Consider the following 20,830-nt stretch of genomic DNA (forward strand, 5'->3'; position numbering starts at 1 on the left):
TCGGCGGGCACGCATGATGCATATGGTCACGTCTTCCTCAATTTCTCAATTGGTGTCGATATCAAGGTCTAGCCATGATCAGTTCCGGAACTTAAAGCCTCATCAGTTTGGAATGAGAGCTGATCATTTAAAGACAGTTTGATTGGTGATGGCAAGGAGCAGGTTTTGCTGCCAGCTAGGCGCTGCCCAACCATGAGTGAATGAATGAATAGGTACTGACCCATCCAGCACTTCAAGGTGTCATCTTCATCCATCATTTCAACAAAATCTTACCAATATCTGAATTTGTGTAGCCGAGTTACAAATGTTGAAAGTTCTGTGGCAAACCATCAGATCAAAGTTTGGCGCCATGTCACGCCCACATTCAAATTCCTTCACAATTTATCATTGCTTGCCTGTCTAGTAGGTATCATTTTAACTGTGGCTCAATTGATCAAAGATCCTAGGACGAGTTTTTTTTAAAGTACGCCCCCTGTTTTTGGACGGAAACCAAGATGGCCGACTTCCAGTTTGTTTTTAAATATGAGTTCTTCAGACTTTTACGTGCGTCCTGTCATGATAGACGTCTCTAGAGATTTTCCTGACGATACATTAATCTGGTGGCAGGTGCCAATTTATTCTTATTTTCAAAAAGGCACTCGAGATTACATTTTGAAATTTCGTGTTTGGGACCCCAAAAACATTTTTCGCCTGACCTGAGGTGCTTGCAAAAAATTGGTGAGTTTTCGTGCTTGTTCAGGGCCTCAAAAATGGGATCGAAGTGAGAGAATAATAATAAACAGAGGCAAATTCAAAAGGGCCTCTGCTGCTTTTTTGTTGCTCGGGCCCTAATATGTTAGGGGTGGTTATCTAGATGTTAGTCACATTTTTAAAAAGTCAAAAAACCTAATTAAGGTTTATGTGTTTTAAAATGCTGGTTTTAACCAAATACATGCAATATTTTCTTTTTTGGCGCATGTAAACATACCAAGTGTGTATGTATGAGGCAGCGATGTTGGATTCAGGGTGAGATAGGGGGCCCCTTAGGAGTCTTGTGTATGGGGGCCCAAAATTTGGTGCTACGCCCCTGAGTCTGGTTCTCAGTATATAATATTGTCTCTTCAGGTTATAAAACCCTCCTCAATCGTCTTTCTGGACAATTCAACAGCAGAGATCTTACCGGAATCATGGGGCCATCTGGAGCTGGCAAGTCCAGCCTGATGAACATCCTGGCGGGATACAAGTAAGTTGGCAGTCCACAACGGCACACAGGAAGTACTTTTTCTGATTGTTGTCTGGATACAGAGAGTCGGGCAGGACTGGCCAAATCCTGGTGAATGGTCGTCCAAGGAACTTGAAGATCTTCCAGAAGATGTCCTGCTACATCATGCAGAGCGACATTTTGATGCCCCACCTAACCACCAAGGAGGCCATGATGGTCAGGCGGGGGATGGGTCTGGTTTTGCAAACATGATCTCAGTAATGATGTGTTCTTTGCGTTTTAGGTGTCTGCCAATCTGAAACTCAATGAGAACATGGCAGTCAAAAAGAAACTTGTATGTCCGAGTAAATACATTTCCTGACTGCTTTATATTTATTTAGTAATAGATACTTTGTCACAGGTGGACGACATCATGACTGCTTTAGGGCTTCAGATCTGTGCTAAAACACGGACCAACCATCTCTCAGGGGGCCAATGTAAAAGACTGGCCATTGCTCTTGAGTTGGTCAACAATCCTCCTGTTATGTTCTTTGACGAGCCCATCAGGTACGATGTCACCACTTTCGGACTTTGTACCTCCATGTTTTACACCAAATACTGCATTGATTTGGCATCACAGTTTAGCGTAGAATATGATATGTGGCTTGCACTGAAATGATGAATTGGCTTGTGGCGTATGACGTTAGGTTCAACATGAGTGTTTCAGCTAAGGATCTCATTTATATTACATGTCAAATATTTATAAATAAATAATGATAAATGGGTTATACTTGTATAGCGCTTTTCTACCTTCAAGGTACTCTAAGCTCTTTGACAGTATTTCCACATTCACCCATTCACACACACATTCACACACTGATGGAGGGAGCTGCCATGCAAGGCGCTACCAGCACCCATCAGGAGCAAGGGTGAAGTATCTTGCCCAAGGACACAACGGACGTGACTAGGATGGTAGAAGGTGGGGATCGAACCCCAGTAACCAGCAACCCTCCGATTGCTGGCACGGCCACTCTACCAACTTTGCCACGCCATGCTTCATAAATGTGTGCAAATGTATAGTATTTCCTCCTGAGAACCAGCAGTTGATGTTTATTCTGTCAGAGCGTCAGGGGGAAAATCGCCCTCTCATTCATTCCTAACACAAATGAAAAAAAATTGCCCTGTCATGAAAAACATAAATGTCCACTGCAGGGGATAATGAAAAAAACTGCGCTGTTATGAAAAACACATCTTTACTGTGGAGGACGCTTGAAACAAAGAAGGTCTATAATGCAAAACACAAATGTCCACTGCAGAAGCCCTTTTATTCAAAACCAAAATATCAACTGTAGAGGATGCTTAAGAAAATAGCCCATTTTTTATTTAATAACACAAATGTCCACTGCAGAAGACAGTAGAGAAAAGAGCCCTTTTTAATTAGAAACACAAATGTCCACTGCAGAGGACGCTGAAGAAAATAATGTTGTCGTTCAAAACGCAAATGTCCACTGCAGAGGACACTAGAGAAAACAGCCCTTTTTAATTAGAAACACAAATGTCCACTGCAGAGGACGCTGAAGAAAAAAAGTCATTCCAAACACAAATGTCTATTGCAGAGGACACTAGAGAAAATAGCCCATTTCAGAGGGGCCTTTTATTGTGGGCAGCCTAAAGGCCTACTGAAATGAATTTTTTTTATTTAAACGGGGATAGCAGGTCCATTCTATGTGTCATACTTGATCATTTTGCGATATTGCCATATTTTTGCTGAAAAGATTTAGTAGAGAACATCGACGATAAAGTTGCAACTTTTGGTCGCTGATAAAAAAAGCCTTGCCTGTACCGGAAGTAGCGTGACGTCGCAGGTTGAAAGGCTCCTCACATTTCCCCATTGTTTACACCAGCAGCGAGAGCGATTCGGACCGAGAAAGCGACGATTACCCCATTAATTTGAGCGAGGATGAAAGATTCGTGGATGAGGACCGTTAGAGTGAAGGACTAGAGTGCAGTGCAGGACGTATCTTTTTTCGCTCTGACCATAACTTAGGTACAAGGGTTCATTGGATTCCACACTTTCTCCTTTTCCTATTGTGGATCACGGATTTGTATTTTAAACCACCTCGGATACTATATCCTCTTGAAAATGAGAGTCGAGAACGCGAAATGGACATTCACAGTGACTTTTATCTCCACGACAATACATCGGCGAAACACATTAGCTACGGAGCTAACGTGATAGCATCGGGCTTAACTGCATATAGAAACAAAAGAAATAAGCCCCTGACTGGAAGGATAGACAGAAAATCAACAATACTATTAAACCATGGACCTGTAACAACACGGTTAATGCTTTCCAGCCTGGCGAAGCTTAACAATGCTGTTCCTAACGACGCCATTGAAGCTAACTTAGCTACGGGACCTCACGGAGCTATGCTAAAAACATTAGCTATCCACCTACGCCAGCCCTCATCTGCTCATCAACACCCGTGCTCACCTGCGTTCCAGTGATCGACGGTGCGACGACGGACTTCACCCGATCACCGATGCGGTCTGCGGCTAGCGTCGGATAGCGCGTCTGCTATCCAAATCAAAGTCCTCCTGGTTGTGTTGCTGCAGCTTTCTCCACCTACAGCTTTCTTCTTTGCAGTCTTCATTGTTCATTAAACAAATTGCAAAAGATTCACCAACACAGATGTCCAGAATACAGTGGAATTTTGAAATGAAAACAGAGCTTTTTGTATTGAATACAATGGTGTCCGAATACATCCGTTTCAACCATTGACGTCACGCGCAAATGTCATCATATCTAGACGTTTTCAACCGGAAGTTCCCCGAGGAATTTAAAATTGCACCGTATTGGCATGTGTTGCAATGTTAAGATTTCATCATTGATATATAAACTATCAGACTGCGTGGTCGGTAGTAGTGGGTTTCAGTAAGCCTTTAAGGCCCACCTGTGCAATAATCATGCTGTTTAATCATCTTTATATGCCACACCTGTGAGGTGGGATGATTATTTTGGCAAATAAATACTCAACGAACACAGATTTAGACAGATTTGTGAACAATAATTGAGAGGAATAGGTATGTTGTGTATATAGTAAAAGTTTTAGATCTTTGAGTTCAACTCATGTAAAATGGGAGCAAAAACAAAAGTGTTGTGTTTGTATTTTTGTTTGGTGTATACAGTATATATGCATATATATACTGTATATATATATACACATATATATATATACACATATATATATATATATATATATATATATATATATATATATACACATATATATATATACACACATATATATATATACACACACATATATATATATATATATATATATATATATATATATATATATATATATATATATATATATATATATATATATATATATATATATATATATATATATATATATATATCATGATATTGTTTTATCACAAATGAAGCTTGGATGCAAGATTTTATATATACTATATATATATACACGCATATATATAATTTATATTTTTGTTCTCTATATATATATATATATATATATATATATATATATATATATATATATATGTATATATATATATATACTTGCATCGAAGCTTCACATGTGATAAAGCAATACCAATATTTTGTCCCAAATGTAGTAGAAAAGTGTGAGTCGAGATTATTACTACTATTATAGTTCATGTGGTATGTGCCCATGCAGCACTATAGCTTCACTTTCCGCAACAAATCAGGCAGTTTGACTTGTGGCTGTTACTAACTTGCATCGGTGCCAAGTGGGGATGGTATTTTTCACTTTTCACAACATAGCTATGATAGGAAATAGGATCTCACCTCTATATTATAGGCGACAACGTGTGCTATTATCACTAAACATTTTTCTGCCCTTTTGCTTCATTCCATTTTTGCAGGTTTTTTTTTGTTTAATTGTTATAAATGGATCCCCATTAGTTGCTACACAGTAGCCACTATTCTTCCTGCAATCCATCACAGAAGACAATAACATCTAAATAAACATGCAACGATATGTAGAAAAGACAATGCAGAAGAAAGGATGAGCATATATAAACAAACAGTGCTACAATACAATAATTACAAACAGAATTAAGGTAAAATAGTGTATCTCTTTAAGCTTTTTGAAAACCGTGTGTTTGTAATAGAGTTGTACGGTATACCGGTACTAGTATAGTACCGCAATATTAAGGGATCATATTGGGTACTATACCGCCTCTAAAAAGTACTGGTTTTCCCCGCCCCCTCCCTTTTTTTTTAACGGGCATGACTGTGCGTCGTCGTGACATTGCTGGTTTTACGAGCAGAGGAGCATGTTTGGCAGCACACAATCACGGACAGAAAAGGGAGAACGGACGCATTTTGGCTTAAAAACTATAATAAAGGTGAAGCTATAACACTGAAACGCCCTCAGGAAGAGGGGCTTTAAGACATGGCTAGCTAGCTAGCTAGCGCCTAACGTGCAGTGTTTTAGCTACTAATCCTCGCCTCCATGGCGACAAATAGTGAGTTTCTTACAAGTATCATTCCTGCAGGACGAGGAATAGCTAAACATGATTCACTACACACCATAGCTCACCGGCGTCACAATGTAAACAAACTGCATGGGTGGATCTACACATGACAATCACTGTAACGATAACAAGTACAGGAGCGTAACTAGTCGATACTACTATGACTACATCGATATATTTTAGCATCACAAAATCTTTTTTCGTTTAAATAAAATTTATATTATGTTTATAAACTCAGGAAATGCGTTCCTGGACAAATGAGGACTTAAATTATGACCAATGTATGATCCTGAAACTACTTGGTATCGGATCGATACATAAATTTGTCGTATCATCCAAAACTAATGTAAAGCATCCAAACAACAGAAGAATAAATTATTACATTTTAACAGAAGTGTAGATAGAACATGATAAAAGAGAAAGTAGGCAGATATTAACAGTAAATGAACAAGTAAATTAATAATTCATTTTCTACCACTTGTCCTTAATAATTTTGACAAAATAAATAATGTAAAATGACACAATATGTTACTGCATACGCCAGCAGCTAAATTAGGAGCCTTTGTTTGCTTACTTACTAATAAAAGAAAAGTTGTCTCGTATGTTTACTATTTTATTTAAGGACAAAATTGCAATATGAAACATATGTTTAATGTACAGTAAGATTTTTTGTTAAAATAAAGCCAATAATGCCATTTTTTGTGGTCCCCTTATTTATAAAAGTATCAAAGTATCGAAATACATTTTGGTACAGGTACCGGTACCAAAATATTGATATCGGGACAACCCTAGTTTGTAATTGTATTTTAGCTGCAAACCGGTAAAAGAAAACAAAGATGCAGGGTCACACTTTGGCCATGCCTGTTCTATATAATCCAAACTAATCTTTTCCTGGATCTTTCTGCTTTGACATCTCAGTGGCTTAGACAGCGCATCATCTGTCCAGGTCATCTCCCTCCTGAAGTCTCTGGCAAACGGTGGACGGACGATCATCTGCACCATTCATCAACCCAGTGGCAACCTCTTCCAGATGTTTGATAAGGTAAATTTGAGTACCACTGACCCTTCCGTCACTCATTGACATTTTACCAAAAAAAACGGGTCCCCATGCACATAGGGTTCTGCATATAGGTAGGATTCGCTTGCTCGTGGGATTCAAGATTGCCATAATATACTACATTTTTGGGACCATAAGGCGCACCGGATTATAGGACGATGTCGAAGGTTTATTTTTTTGCTTATAAGGCGCATTAAAGGGGTCATATTATGATTTTGTTTTCTACATTGAAGGCACTTACTTGTGGTCTACATAACATGTAATGGTGGTTCTTTGGTCAAAATGTTGCATAGATTATGTTTTACAGACCTTTTTCTAAACTGCTTTCTGATAGTCTCTTCAGGATGGGTGGTCTTACCTGATAGTCTCTTCAGGATGGGTGGTCTTACTTACCTGCCTCAACTTCGACAGCGTCTTACCCCATCATATTTTGTTGAAGTTGTTAGCGCTTCCATAGCGAGTCTACTGACAGAGATAAGTTACAACTGTACGCTGCTTTGTATTAGAAATGGCAACAGTGCAGGATGAATGCTCCAGAACAAAAGGATGGAGAAAAAGGATCTTACCGACTAGAATGTCGGACGTGTGCAAATTTTCGGGACTTGTGTAAATCCCAAACTCACATCAGCAGGAACCAATAGCTAAGAAAAGTTGGTTTTGCATAATAGGATGAAACCAGACACCAGATAATGTCTCCTATGTGACATTTTGTGGTCCTTAAACACACACACCATATTAATACCCGTATGTTGAAGCACATTACGTCTAACTACGGTAGCCGCAATGCTTCAACGAGCCATCAAGCGGTACGGCTTCATAGCTTACCAACGTCGTACTAAAACATTTTGACAGATGTTTGAGCGCAGTGTGTAATGTTCTATATTCTCTATGAAACATTAAAGTGTTGGTGTTGCTTGCTTACCAGTACTTGCTACCGTCATTTATTGAACAGGCGTGAACCTGCAGTCCACACGTATCTCTTATGTGTAACCGCCATCTACCGGTCACACTTAGCATTACACCATGTACCACAACCACAACAAGCACAACCAGAATTAATACGTACATTAGGCGCACTGTCGATGTTTGAGAAAATGTCAGGATTTTAAGTGTGCCTCATAGCCCGAAAGATACAGTACAGTAATGAACTATTTACCGCCCAGTCTGCACGGGCTGCAATTACATTAAACTATGAAGTAGAGGGCCACAAAATATGGTCTTGGGGGATGCAACTGGCTTGCAGGCAGTGAGACAAACATTTTTGCAGCAAATTCCTAAAAATACTGAAGTGCTCCTGTGTAGAGGAATTTGGACTACTGTAAACACATTGGCAGATCCTTGCATTGACATTTTAACCCTGCTAGCAAAGAATAAACTTGTGATTTACATAACCGAGGTGCTCCTTAAGGCAATCCTTTGAGTCCTCTTCTTTCTGGCAGTTACAAATGTTTTTTGTAATGTGATTTATCTAAGGTGTTGCTGTAGCTTGTAACTTTAGACGCAGCTAGTGGTCATTTGTTTTAGTTATGCCAGTAGTGTTCCTCAAGGCTCTATTTTAGGTCCTCTACCATTATTTGGGCTATTCAATTGGTGGCCCGCAAGTTCAGGTAAAAAAATTCTTGAGAGGCTCACATTTTTCCAGCAGATTCTAAAACTCAAGAGTTTTTTCATAGAGATGATTATTTGACTATCTTTTTTGCATAAGGTCCTTAAAAGTAGCAGAGCACTCCTGTAACTGACAAAATAGGCCAAAATCGAATGTCTACTGTAGAGCATGCTGGTTCTTAGAAATATACAAAAAAAGACTAATAGTGAAGAAAAAAGTTTGCTTTCTAGAAATGTGGCCCCCAAAACAATTTAGTTGACTATCCTTGCCCTAGAGAGTTACACGAGTAATAATAAAGACTAAAGAGCAAAAGGGGGGCCACAATCAAAATCTTGTTCATGGCGACATCCGGTAGATTAAGGTTCACAGTTCCAACATGTGATTTTTTTATCACTTCTTTGCCCCCCAGCTGTACATACTCAGTCAAGGCCAATGTGTATACACCGGAACAGTCTCCCACCTCATCCCTCACCTTAACAGCCTGGGCCTCTTTTGCCCCCCGTATCACAATCCGGCAGACTACAGTGAGTGAAATATCTCCCATTAAAACTGTATGTCAAGACCCGAGTAAGATGTTTGACAGGTTTCTCCCACCGCCAGTCATTGAGGTGGCGTCAGGGGAGCACGGGGACATGAACCCCGTGCTGTATCAGGCTGCTTACGGGGGCCAGTGCTGTGAGGATAGCAAGAACACGGAGGAAGTGAAGACATTCGTACTCACTAAGGACGTGAGTGGAATGCTGTGCACTTCTTGAACACGGCACAATTGAACACGGCACAAAGTATTACAAAACACCTCTTTTGTCTTTTTCTCTAGGCCTTAAACTTTGAGAAACAGAACTATGGCACCAGTACCATCAAACAGTTCTACATCCTCTTGAAAAGAAACATCAAGACGATATGCAGAGACACCGTAAAAAAGCCTTTCTGCTCCGGTATCAGGAAATTGCGGTGATGTTCGGACAGGATTTTTAGGATTAACTTGTGTTTGTTGTGTCAAAAGTTGCTGACCCACCTGCGAGTGATATCCCACATCCTGATTGGACTCCTCATTGGCCTGCTTTATCTCAAAATTGGAAATGATGCAGACAAAGCGTTCAACAACACCAGTTTCCTCTTCTTCTCCATGCTGTTCCTCATGTTTGCCGCCCTGATGCCCACCATTCTAACCTGTAAGGAAACACGGTGCTATCTCGACCCCCAATTACGAGTTTTTTGAGATAAGAGCTGTCTCTCAGCTAATTTATTCGTAAGTTGCGAGCAAAAATGTGTGTAACGAACATTCCAACCACTTCTTGTAGTGTTTGTCAGAAGTAACCCCGTAAGATACGCCCCAAAACATCCGGTTTTACTCGCTAGCAATAGTTTATAGCTAGGGATCGACATAACTTTGTTTTCCAACCATTGAAACTAAGAAAGTGAGTGTGACAGAGAAATATATTATTTGAATTCAAGAAAGAAATCATCAAAAACAGGCAGGCAGTTTGAGCGTAGCGCTGCTAGTCTGCAGTATAAATTTTGTTGCCAAATTTTATTTGTCTTCGTTACTGTCAACTACCTATTTTCCTTAAGTATGTTGACTTAAACAATGACACAATTGACAATTTAGTTAACGAATAAAAACGAGACGAGAAGATTGACAAAGACAAAATCCAATCATATTTTAATTCAGTCTGTCGGTGGGTGGGAGAAAATAGCCAATCACAGTTGCATGATAGCAAAAGGTATCCAATCAGAACTAGCATCTTTAAAATGGACACTGTTTTGATTTTTCGCCCGGAAAACAAGACGCAATACAAGACGCAATACAAGACAATACAATACAAGAGAAGACACCTTTGCAGCCATAGTCAACAAAACAACTTGTAAACCCTGTGGCTCCATTTTCTCCGGTAAAATACAACCAACTTGGAGCACCATCTGCAGACTAGCCATCGGGATATCTATGCATCAGTAAGTGAGCCGAAGTTAATATTTCCAAATGACTCGTACTGTACTGAATTACTGTTACTATTAAAGACTGTAGAGCAGGAGCAAGGTTGCATGTCCACATGTCCAAAAAATACTTACTTTAAAACAAACTACTACACCTCATGTGACTACTTTAAAACAAACTACTACACCTCATGTGACTGCCAGACTCTGTTTGATTAGTGAAATGACCTCTGGAAGAAGTCTCTCTTAATGAGCCAAATGAACACGATGCTAGCAGATTTCAAATAAATAATGATACAAATAAAGTGATCGGAATGTCACTAAAAGCAAAAGTAAAAAAGTTTGTAGCATTAAAATTATTCTCCAGTACAATTTAACAAGAGGTTACTTGAGTAAATGTGACATGTTATGACCCCCTCTGAGTGTTTTTTTCCATACATTTCTTGTCTTTTGTTTTTCTTTTTCAAAAGGTTGTTGCATGTTAAAATTGAGCTGTTTTGGGTGGATCCAAGCACCAATTAAATAAAATTGATTTCAATGGGTAAAGACGCTGTTTTGCAATGCTTGTTTTAGAATTACAAGCTCTGTCATGGAACCGATTTAAGCTTGTGAGGTGAAGTACCAATGTATATGAATTTGCTACTTACTGCGTTTCTGCTTTTCCATCTAGTTCCTCTGGAAATGTCCGTGTTTGTAAGGGAACACCTGAATTCCTGGTACAGTCTACAAGCCTACTACCTTGCCAAAACAATTGCGGATATTCCATTCCAGGTAATGTTTTGACATACAACACACGTCACATTACAGCATCCTGTTTGTCCGTCCATCCATCCTCTTCCGCTTAGCCAGGTGTGGGTCCTGATGGCAGCAGTTTAGTAGGGAAACCCATATACTTTCCGGTTTCCTTCAATTCCACCTGGTGAACACCACAGCTATTCCAAGACAGCTGGTAGATGTAATTTTTTCAGCGTGTCCTATATCTACTCCGGGGGCCTCCTCACGGTTGCCCGTAACACCTCACCAGGGAGGCTTTCGAAACTAGATGCCTTGGCTCAGGGGTGTAGCACCAAATTGTGGGCTCCCCCACACAAGACTCCTAAAGAGGCCCCAATCCAACCCAAAACTCAACGTCGCTGCATCATACACACACACTTGGAATGTTTACATGCACTAAGCAACTAACTATTGCATGGATTTGGTTAAAAACAGCTTTTTAAATCATGATAGAACTGTAATTAGGTTTTTGACTTGGGTATTATGGTATTAATGTATCTAGAAAAACTCTTAATATTTAGATTTTGTTTTGAAAAAATATATTACCTTTTAAATGGGACGGCGTGGCGAAGTTGGTAGAGTGGCCGTGCCAGCAATCGGAGTGTTGCTGGTTACTGGGGTTCAATCCCCACCTTCTACCATCCTAGTCACATCCGCTGTGTCCTTGGGCAAGACACTTCACCCTTGCTCCTGATGGGTGCTGGTTAGCGCCTTGCATGGCAGCTCCCACCATCAGTGTGTGAATGTGTGTGTGAATGTGGAAATACTGTCAAAGCGCTTTGAGTACCTTGAAGTTAGAAAAGCGCTATACAAGTATAACCCATTTATCATTTATTTTGTATAAATAAGAATGGATTAGATTTCTATAGATAGGTTGATTGGCAACACTAAATTGGCCCTACTGTGGGAATGTGAATGTGAATGTTGTCTGTCTATCTGTGTTGGCTCTGTGATGAGGTGGCGACTTGTCCAGGGTGTACCCCGCCTTTCGCCCGAATGCAGCTGAGATAGGCTCCAGCACCCCCCGCCACCCCAAAAGGGACAAGCGGTAGAAAATGGATAGATGGATAGATTTCTATAGCACTTCAAAGAGAACTGAGAACCCATTCTTTCACTGCACATTCAAACATTGATGTTGAGCAACATTTGTAGCCACAGCTGCCCTGGGGGTGACTGACGGAAGCGTGGCTGCCAATTTGCGCCGGCAGCCCCTCCAATAACGACTAAACATTCATACACCAGTGTATGAATAAGGAATGAGGACAAAATAACAAAGGATGCACACTTAAAGCGTGAGGAACAGAAATGGGACACTTTACGTGTGAAGAAGTAACAATTTAACACATCACAGCAACGCTGGGACAAAGCCTAAAGGAATGAGAAGCGTTTGTGGAGAGGAGATGTACACGACTGGAAGGGTAAACTGTCAGGAGGAAATGAGTATCATGCACGCAGATGGCCACGCCCCGTGACCAAGAAACCAGGCACTGCAACACTCTGCTGTCAGATCATTACAAATACATTATGATTTTATTATTAATGCTTTTCCCAGGAGGGAAGTCTTCCCCTGGTCTTTAAAAACTAGTGATGCCTCTAACTTTAATCAAGGGTCCTTGAACACACCACAGTTATGGGCAATGAGATGCAAAAGTGAAACTTAACATAACTTCCTACTATGCTGCCACAAATAGATGTATTACATTTTTACCTTTGTTTTATCACCTCTCCTTGTTCCAAAACGCTGGTGCTGTGTGCGAATGCTTTAAAGGTGAGGTGTCCAAGCTGAACCATCTCATATTTGTGATATGGGGTGTAATTAGTCTTACATTATTAATTTGATTTAAGCAACGTCAATACGAAGGTCCTGAGTAGTCCTGGGTTCAACCTGGGCTCGGGATCTTTCTGTGTGGAGTTTGTATGTTCTCCCCGTGACTGCGTGGGTTCCCTCCGGGTACTCCGGCTTCTCTGGCTTCCTCCCACCTCCAAAGACATGCACCTGGGGATAGGTTGACTGGAAACACTAAATTGGCCCTAGTGTGTGAATGTGAGTGTGAATGTTGTCTGTCTATCTGTGTTGGCCCTGTGATGAGGTGGCGACTTGTCCAGGGTGTACCCCGCCTTCCGCCCGAATGCAGCTGAGATAGGCTCCAGCACCCCCCGCGACCCCGAACGGGACAAACGGTAGAAAATGGATGGATTATTGCAGATATTTTATAATATTTTTTTGTGTTTTTTTTGTACAATATTATTAAATGACAGAATCTGACAAGGCCACCATCCGCAAAAAAAGATCCCTTTTGCCCTCAACCCTCAATGCCCTCGTACTGACATAGTTGTGCACGATATATGAAATACACGAGTCACTCCCAAGTCTTGTTTTTTATTTTTCAGCTGATCTGCCCAATCCTATACTGCAGTATTGTGTACTGGATGACTCGGCAGCCATCTGATGCATCACGTTTTCTGCTGTTTATCACCTTGTCCACATGCATCTCCATGGTAGCCCAGACACTGGGGATGCTCATAGGGGCGGCATCCCCTTCGCCACAGGTAAGGCATACACCACTGAAGTATCTTACTGCACCTTACAGCTCATTCATTATTTGTCGGTTTGTAGGTTGCAACCTTTGTGGGTCCGATCACAGCCATACCTGTCATCCTCTTCTCTGGCTACTTTGTGAATTTCAAAACCATTCCTCATTATCTACAGTGGACTTCTTATGGATCCTACCTCAGGTATCGTCACCTACACTACTGTTGGTCAATTTGGACTTATACGACCACGCAAAATTTTAGGATCACCTGCAGATACATTCTGTTTTCTAAAGAAAAACACATTATGCCATTAACAAACCATTGTATCCACTTCACAATTAAAATTAACTAGTCATTTAAAGAATCAGATGGCCGGGCTGCTATGGTAATTGCCTTATGTCAATGAAGACAATTCCACAAAATTTGAAATGTCAGCCAAAACGTAAGAAAACAATACATTTGATACCAGTATATGTCCTAAATAATTTCAGTAAACACTGTGCTTGGAAACTTAGCCGTTTACCAAGTAGCAGAGAATTTCAAGTAACCATTGCTACGCCCTTTTGTACCAGGATAATCCATGTAGACCAGGACCATTTAACTGGTGGCCCGGCAGCCAAATTCGGCCCGGGAACTTGTGGGACAAACATTTTTGCAGAAATTTCTATAGTACTCCCGTTGTATAGATAACTTGTACAACTGTAAACACATAGGCAGGTCATCGCATTGGTATTTTAACTTTGCTAGCAAACAACACTGGGGTCCAAACCTACGCTTTACATAACTGAAGTCGTTTCTCAGGGCACCCCTTTAAGTCCTTTTTGCTTATTTTTTTTCGTAATGTAATTTATGTAACTAAGGTGTTAACTTCAGATTGTCAGTAGTCATTTGTTAACTTCTTTAGGTGTACTGGTAGTGTTCCTCAATGTTTCATTTGAGGTCCTCTTTTTCATCATTTGGGTTATTCCACTGGCAGCCCGTGAGTTCAGTTAAAAAAACATGTACCGTATTTTCCGGACTATAACACTTAAAAATCCTTTTTTTCCCCCCTCAAAACTCAACAGTGCAGCTTATAACCCAGTGTGCCTAATGTACGGAATAATTCTGGTTTTGCTTACCAACCTCGAAACAATTTTATTTGGAACATGGTGAAAAGACAAGTGTGATCAGTAGATCGCAGTCAAACATAAGAGATACGTGTAGACTGCAAGATGATGGCAATATGACTCAAGTAAACACCAACATTTTATATGTTCCATTGAAAATATAGAACATTATACACGGCGCTCAAAAATCCATCAAAATGTTTTAGTACGAATTTGGTAAGCTATGAAGCCGGATTGTACTGTGCTTCAACATAATAGTATTACGGTTTGTGTATAAGGTAAGACATATCTGGTGTTTTGTTTCGCAATATTATGCAAAAGCAACTTTTCTTATCTTCTGTTACCTGCTGATCTGTATTTGGGATCTGCATAAATCCTGAAAAATTGCGTCAGCCACCTTTGTAGTCTGTGCCGACACCGTAATCGATAAGCTTCTTTTTCTCTATCTTGTTATGGGACATTCATCCTCCACTGTTGCCATCTCTAATATAAAGTAGTAGGGCTGTGAATCTTTGGGTGTCCCACGATTCGATTCAAAATCGATTCTTGGGGTCACGATTTGATTCAAAATCGATTTTTTTTCAATTCAACACAATTCTCTTCAAAAACTTTTTTTTAATTTTTTTTTTATGAAAACAATACACAACAATACCATAATAATGCAATACAGTTTCAAAACCAAACCCGACCCAGCAACATTCAGAATAGCAATAAACAGAGCAATTGAGGACACATAAACATGACACGGAACAATCTAAAAGTAGTGAGACACAAATGAATATCATCAACAACAGTATCAATATTAGTAACAATTTCAACATAGCAGTGATTAAAAATCCCTCATTGATTTTATCATTACAAACATTAATTTAAATTTTTTTTTAAAAAATGAACAATAGTGTCACAGTGGCTTACACTTGCATCGCATCTCATAAACTAAATGTCTAACGATAATGTCAATGAGGGATTTTTAATCACTGTTATGTTGAGGGGTGGCGGGGGGCGCTGGAGCCTATCTATGCCAAATATGTTGTGACATAAATCGCTATCGCAGGAAGCTGCAATATATACTGCATTATGGATTTTACCCTATAAACAGATTGAGATGTAAAGGTAGGAAAGGGAAGGAGAAAATGAGAAATATAGGATATGAATGAGATCTTGAAAAAATGACTTTAAAAAAGTGCTTAATGGCCATTTTGAGCCTGTAAACAGTTGAAGCAAGGTTAGAAATTGATTCAACCTAAAAATGGCGTGCTCTCCTAAGAATGTAGATCTGATAGGTTGGTTTTTTTATGTATAATGGTAAGTGGCATAAATGTGTATAATGGTAAGTGGCATAAATGTGTTTTTCTTAGATATTTGCAAGTAATCCAAACACTTAAGTGGTAGCATATGTTGAAATGTGTGGTTTCAGGTATGGCTTCGAGGGAGTGATTCTCTCCATCTACGGGATGAACCGCACAGAGTTGGAGTGCTTCGACGTGAACCTGGGGTGTGCTTTCAAAAATCCAGAGTCTGTCCTGATCATGCTGAACGTGGAGGACGCCAAGCTGTATGTGGATTTCATCGTGCTGGGGGTTTTCTTTGTGATCCTCAGAACGGCCACTTTCCTGGTCCTTCAGTACAAAGTCAATGCAGATCGTTAAGCCGATGTAAATGTAATGTTCATTTGTTATGTATTCACTTTTCACCATTAAGATTGTTGCTGCTGTGTTGTTACTAACGGAGCTGACTGAACAGGCTGTGATGTTAAATGTTAAATTATTAAGACACTTCAAAATCTATTCTATAAATGTTTTTAGAAGCTCATCCATCCATCCATCTTCTACCGCTTGTCCCTCAGTGATTCTCAAAACTTCTTACAGACAAACATAGTAAATGCTTGCCATTTTCTGGTGACTGTTTCAGACATGTTTTGTTAGTCCTGTCCAGTGCTCTTAATTTGTAGTTCACTTCCCCTGTCTGCTACTGAGTGCAGACCGATTGGGACAGGTCTGTCCCAATCGGGCTCCTTTATATGCCTGTACAGAGTTGCCTTTGCGAGTCTACTGAGAGTATGTTTCCCGATGAAGTTTTGTGTTTTGCGCACTTCCTGGCTGTATTCACCTTTTGTTAATTAAATATTATTTCACTTATGTTCTTGTCTTCCGGCTGTCGTCTCTGCATCTTTGGGGTCACGCTGCAAATGCCGCTTCCTGCATCGTTATATTAAAGATATATATTTTATGCAGAAGATGCTACAAAATTCCATTCTGCTTAGTATCAAAGTAGCTGTGCCGATGCTTTTTTCTTGTATTGCCATAATGTTAATAAATGTGTATTGTACAATTAGGCTTAGCTCACATTGCAGGGCAAATCCAGTTTTTTGGCCCATATTTGACCTGTATTGGATTTTTTATGTCAATGTCCATCCAACCATCTTCCGCTTATCTGAGGTTGGGTCGCGGGGGCAGCAGCCTAAGCAGAGAATCCCAGACTTCCTCTCCCCAGCCCCTTCGTTCAGCTCTTCCCCATCAGGACCACATCAAGAAGCAGAGACCTAATCCTACAGCCACCAAACCGGATCCCTTCAAAGCCCTGACTGCGCCTGTCAATGTAAACTCTGCAATTTCACATTTTTAAAATCTGGCCCAGGCCTCTTCCGTATGTGGATATAATTCCCACGTGTATCGAATGCAACCAGTCTGAACCCTCTGGTCGTGTGCATCCCACCTAGCAATTAACATTTTTCTTAAAAATAGACCAATGCAAAATAGTTGACAAAATAAGCAGAAAACAAGCAAAATAATGTTTTAGGAGCTCACTCTTAGGCACAGACGTCAAAGCAAATGTCCCAGATATGAGTAATTAGTTTTAGCTAAGGTAAGCCGTGTGTATATAGTCGCACGCCATTTGCGTTCCAGCTCTCTACACGATTGTTTTGGTTTCTTATGGAAACGAGGCGTATGTCTCTCAGTTGCCTTCTTAGTTTCAACGGTGCTATACCATCAATGATGTTGCGCAAGGCAACATTAAAGTTGCTAGTGAGGCTGTCGATGTAGCCTACATTGGCCGCCATGACCGAGGGCAGTAGGCCGAAGAGAGACACGTAATTGTAGCAACATTAATGTTGCGGCTGAAACAGCATTGGTTATTAACAATTTGTGACAATGAGTCAGAAGTTCACATTTTATAAGGTACTGATTGGACTTGACTTTGGTGTACGGAGTACCATAACTTTACCGAACAAAGACCAAATCTACCGTATTAACCTTTACGAATTGATTTTGGTTACGTGTTAAAATAGTCTTGTCTCGTTGGGAGGATGACTTGGCATGGATTTGGACCCTGGGCTTTTCATTATGTACACTTTTCTTTGTCCATTTCTGCTCACTAGTTCCCCCCGCTTGTGGCTCACCATGGACTGAACTCAGCTACATTTACCCACGCTATGGAATGGACCGAGGGTCAAACAGGATGCATGCGCGTCAACTTTGACAGCCCTAGTAAATGTACATCCTAAGAACTAGCGCCATCTTTGTTGTGTTTTTGTATTTTTTGTGTCAAAGTACAATTTCAACAGAAGAAAAACACAATAGCAATGTGAGGCAAAACTCAAATTAGGAGCTGGTTCTACGTAAGATATATACAGCCGTGCCCAAAATTATTTATACCCTTGAATTGGATAAGCGCTAGAAAATTAATGACATGCCGCTGAACACGTTTGAAATTCTTGTTGCGTATGTCAGCATTTATCTGCAGGTGCAGCGGTCTGCGTTGTGTGCCACACCATCACACTCACCCCCTTAAACCTCTTATTCGGATCATGGCACCACAGTGGCGGTTGTGCATTGTGTTTGTTTCCTACCACCACTAAGAGAAGGAAGCCAACCCTAGTTTCCCCCATGATAGGCGAGCATGCTTACCACCAAGCTAAAAGCCCGGGTTACCCACTCTGATAGTCAGCACACTCTTGAAGCTGTCAGGGAGGGAGGTCTACCAACGTACAAACCTCCGTTACACAGGCATGTTATCAAAAGGGAGAAAATAATTGCATTTGTTCAAAAAATGGACCAAACTGCAATGATTTCAAAAGAACAGCATGGTGTAACTTCTCACATTCTTTGGGTCAAAGAGTTTGCAGTTCATTAAGACGACTCCTTACTCTACACATATTGGAAAATCCCCCTGAGAATGTACTGTGCAAAGTATACTTATATATATGCATACATATACTTGTATGAGGTGGGCTATCATTAACCCTTTTTCAGTTTCACATACAGTAGGTTGAAACCAGTGTTGGGACTAACTTACTGTAACGCTGTTATTTTCGGCGGTAACTAGTAGTCTCATGCGTTATTTTTTATATTCAGTAGCTCAGTTACCGTTAGTACATGATGCGTTACTGCGTTATTTTACGCTATTTTTTGTATAGTATCGGCTAGAAACTGAGAAGATCTGAGTGTGTTTTATTGGAGAGCTGTGGTGACGTCCTTCTGAATCTTCCTGTGTCACAAGAGGCGCGCTGTGTGTGTGGGGCGGGGGGGGGGGGGGGGGGGGGCGTGTCTGTTTACTAACAAGACATCATGGCGGAGCCGGAGTCGAGTTTCTTAACATGGAGATATTCTCATTACTTTTCGTTTGTCGAGCACATAGAAAATAACATTTTAGTTAAATATAAGTTGTGTCTTGGATCAAAGATCCCATCTACTGCCCAAAACAGCAATTCAAATCTGCTGAAACACCTACAAAAGCAACATGCTTCGACAAAGCTAGTAAAGAGAGACACACGTCACCTCCAACTCCACCTAAGCAACAGCGGCTGGATTTTAACGGAGGGACTGCTAGCCAGGACAACATTGATAGAGCCATTGCTGCGTATGTGCTAGAAGACATGCAGGCTATTTCTACAGTGGAGTCACCCGCTTTCAGGCAGCTAATTAGCATGATATCGGGCATCAAACAGTAAATGGGGCAGTATTGCAGTCTCTCTGCCGCACTGTTGTGACGAAACGGGAGCTGAGTCAGAAGGCAAAGCTCTCGGTCTACCGAGCTATCTACATTCCTACTCTCACCTATGGTCATGAAGTGTGGGTAATGACCGAAAGAATAAGATCGCGGATACAAGCGGCCGAAATGAGTTTCCTCAGAAGGGTGGCTGGCATCTCCCTTAGAGATAGGGTGAGAAGTGCAGTCACCCGAGAGAGACTCGGAGTAGAGCCGCTGCTCCTTCGCTTGGAAAGGAGCCAGCTTAGGTGGTTCGGGCATCTCGTGCGGATGCCTCACGAGCGTCTCCCTAGGGAGGTCCTCGTTGCACATCCCACTGGGAGGAGGCCCCCCGGCAGGCCAAGGACCAGATGGGGGGATTACATCTCCTCTCTGGCCTGGGAACGCTTCGGGATTCCCCAGGAGGAAGTCGCAAATGTTGCTCTGGAGAGGGAAGTCTGGGGGTCTTTGCTGGAGCTGTTGTCCCCGCGACCCGATTCCGGATAAGCGGTTGAAGATGGATGGATGGATGGACATGGAAAGCAAGCTAAAGAAAACACTCCAAACTCTGTCTCTGCTCATCATCTGCTCATCATTCAGCACTGAAGGTACACACTCTGTGAATTTTCTTATATACTCTATCATTCTAGACTTCTATAGTGTTTGATTATCACATCACTCTAAATGTATAGACCATATAGTTTGCAAACATAAAGAGGGATCCTAGTGGTCCTGGCCAATCTTTCCTTTTCTCTAAACTAAAACTGGGGAAATGCGTAGAGTGTTCTGGGCTTCAGTACAGTGTTGATCTCCTGAAGACATGATTTTATTTCACAATTCCTTGAGAGAAAAAAACGCCTGGTTAGGCTTTGTGTAAAGCAGTATGTGTGCTGTATATAGTGACATGACATATAATCATGTCATGTGTGCCTTCCTTGGGTAAAGCCAGGTTTACAGCTATGTTGTTACATGTTATTATGTGGTTTGTTACTTATGTATGTTATGTTGCAGCTATTTAAAATAGTTTTGTCAATTTGTTCTGGCCCGAAATAAATTGGCCCTTTGAAACATATCTTTGTCTCTGTGTGTTGTATGTAGACCACATTGCTTAGCAGAGTTCAGTGGTGCAAATGCAT

General features: G+C 40.8%; 1 protein-coding gene across 1 annotated transcript in view; it reads left to right on the plus strand.

Annotated features, from left to right (window-relative positions):
• LOC133661268 (ATP-binding cassette sub-family G member 4-like) overlaps positions 1–16,864 on the plus strand; it is a gene marked incomplete at its 5' end in the record, with an annotated part of 24,710 nt that extends 7,846 nt beyond the window's left edge. The window contains 13 exons of the mRNA XM_062064408.1: positions 1,105–1,222; positions 1,285–1,417; positions 1,485–1,535; positions 1,602–1,747; positions 6,632–6,755; positions 8,786–8,900; positions 8,977–9,104; positions 9,194–9,289; positions 9,380–9,548; positions 10,982–11,082; positions 13,477–13,635; positions 13,703–13,821; positions 16,144–16,864. Of these exons, the coding sequence (XP_061920392.1) occupies positions 1,105–1,222; positions 1,285–1,417; positions 1,485–1,535; positions 1,602–1,747; positions 6,632–6,755; positions 8,786–8,900; positions 8,977–9,104; positions 9,194–9,289; positions 9,380–9,548; positions 10,982–11,082; positions 13,477–13,635; positions 13,703–13,821; positions 16,144–16,375 (1,691 nt within the window). The remainder of the gene's footprint in view (positions 1–1,104; positions 1,223–1,284; positions 1,418–1,484; positions 1,536–1,601; positions 1,748–6,631; positions 6,756–8,785; positions 8,901–8,976; positions 9,105–9,193; positions 9,290–9,379; positions 9,549–10,981; positions 11,083–13,476; positions 13,636–13,702; positions 13,822–16,143) is intronic.
• Between the last annotated feature and the right edge of the window lie 3,966 nt (positions 16,865–20,830).

Source organism: Entelurus aequoreus, linkage group LG12, assembly GCF_033978785.1.
Source record: "Entelurus aequoreus isolate RoL-2023_Sb linkage group LG12, RoL_Eaeq_v1.1, whole genome shotgun sequence".
In the NCBI taxonomy this organism is placed as follows: Eukaryota; Metazoa; Chordata; class Actinopteri; order Syngnathiformes; family Syngnathidae; genus Entelurus; species Entelurus aequoreus.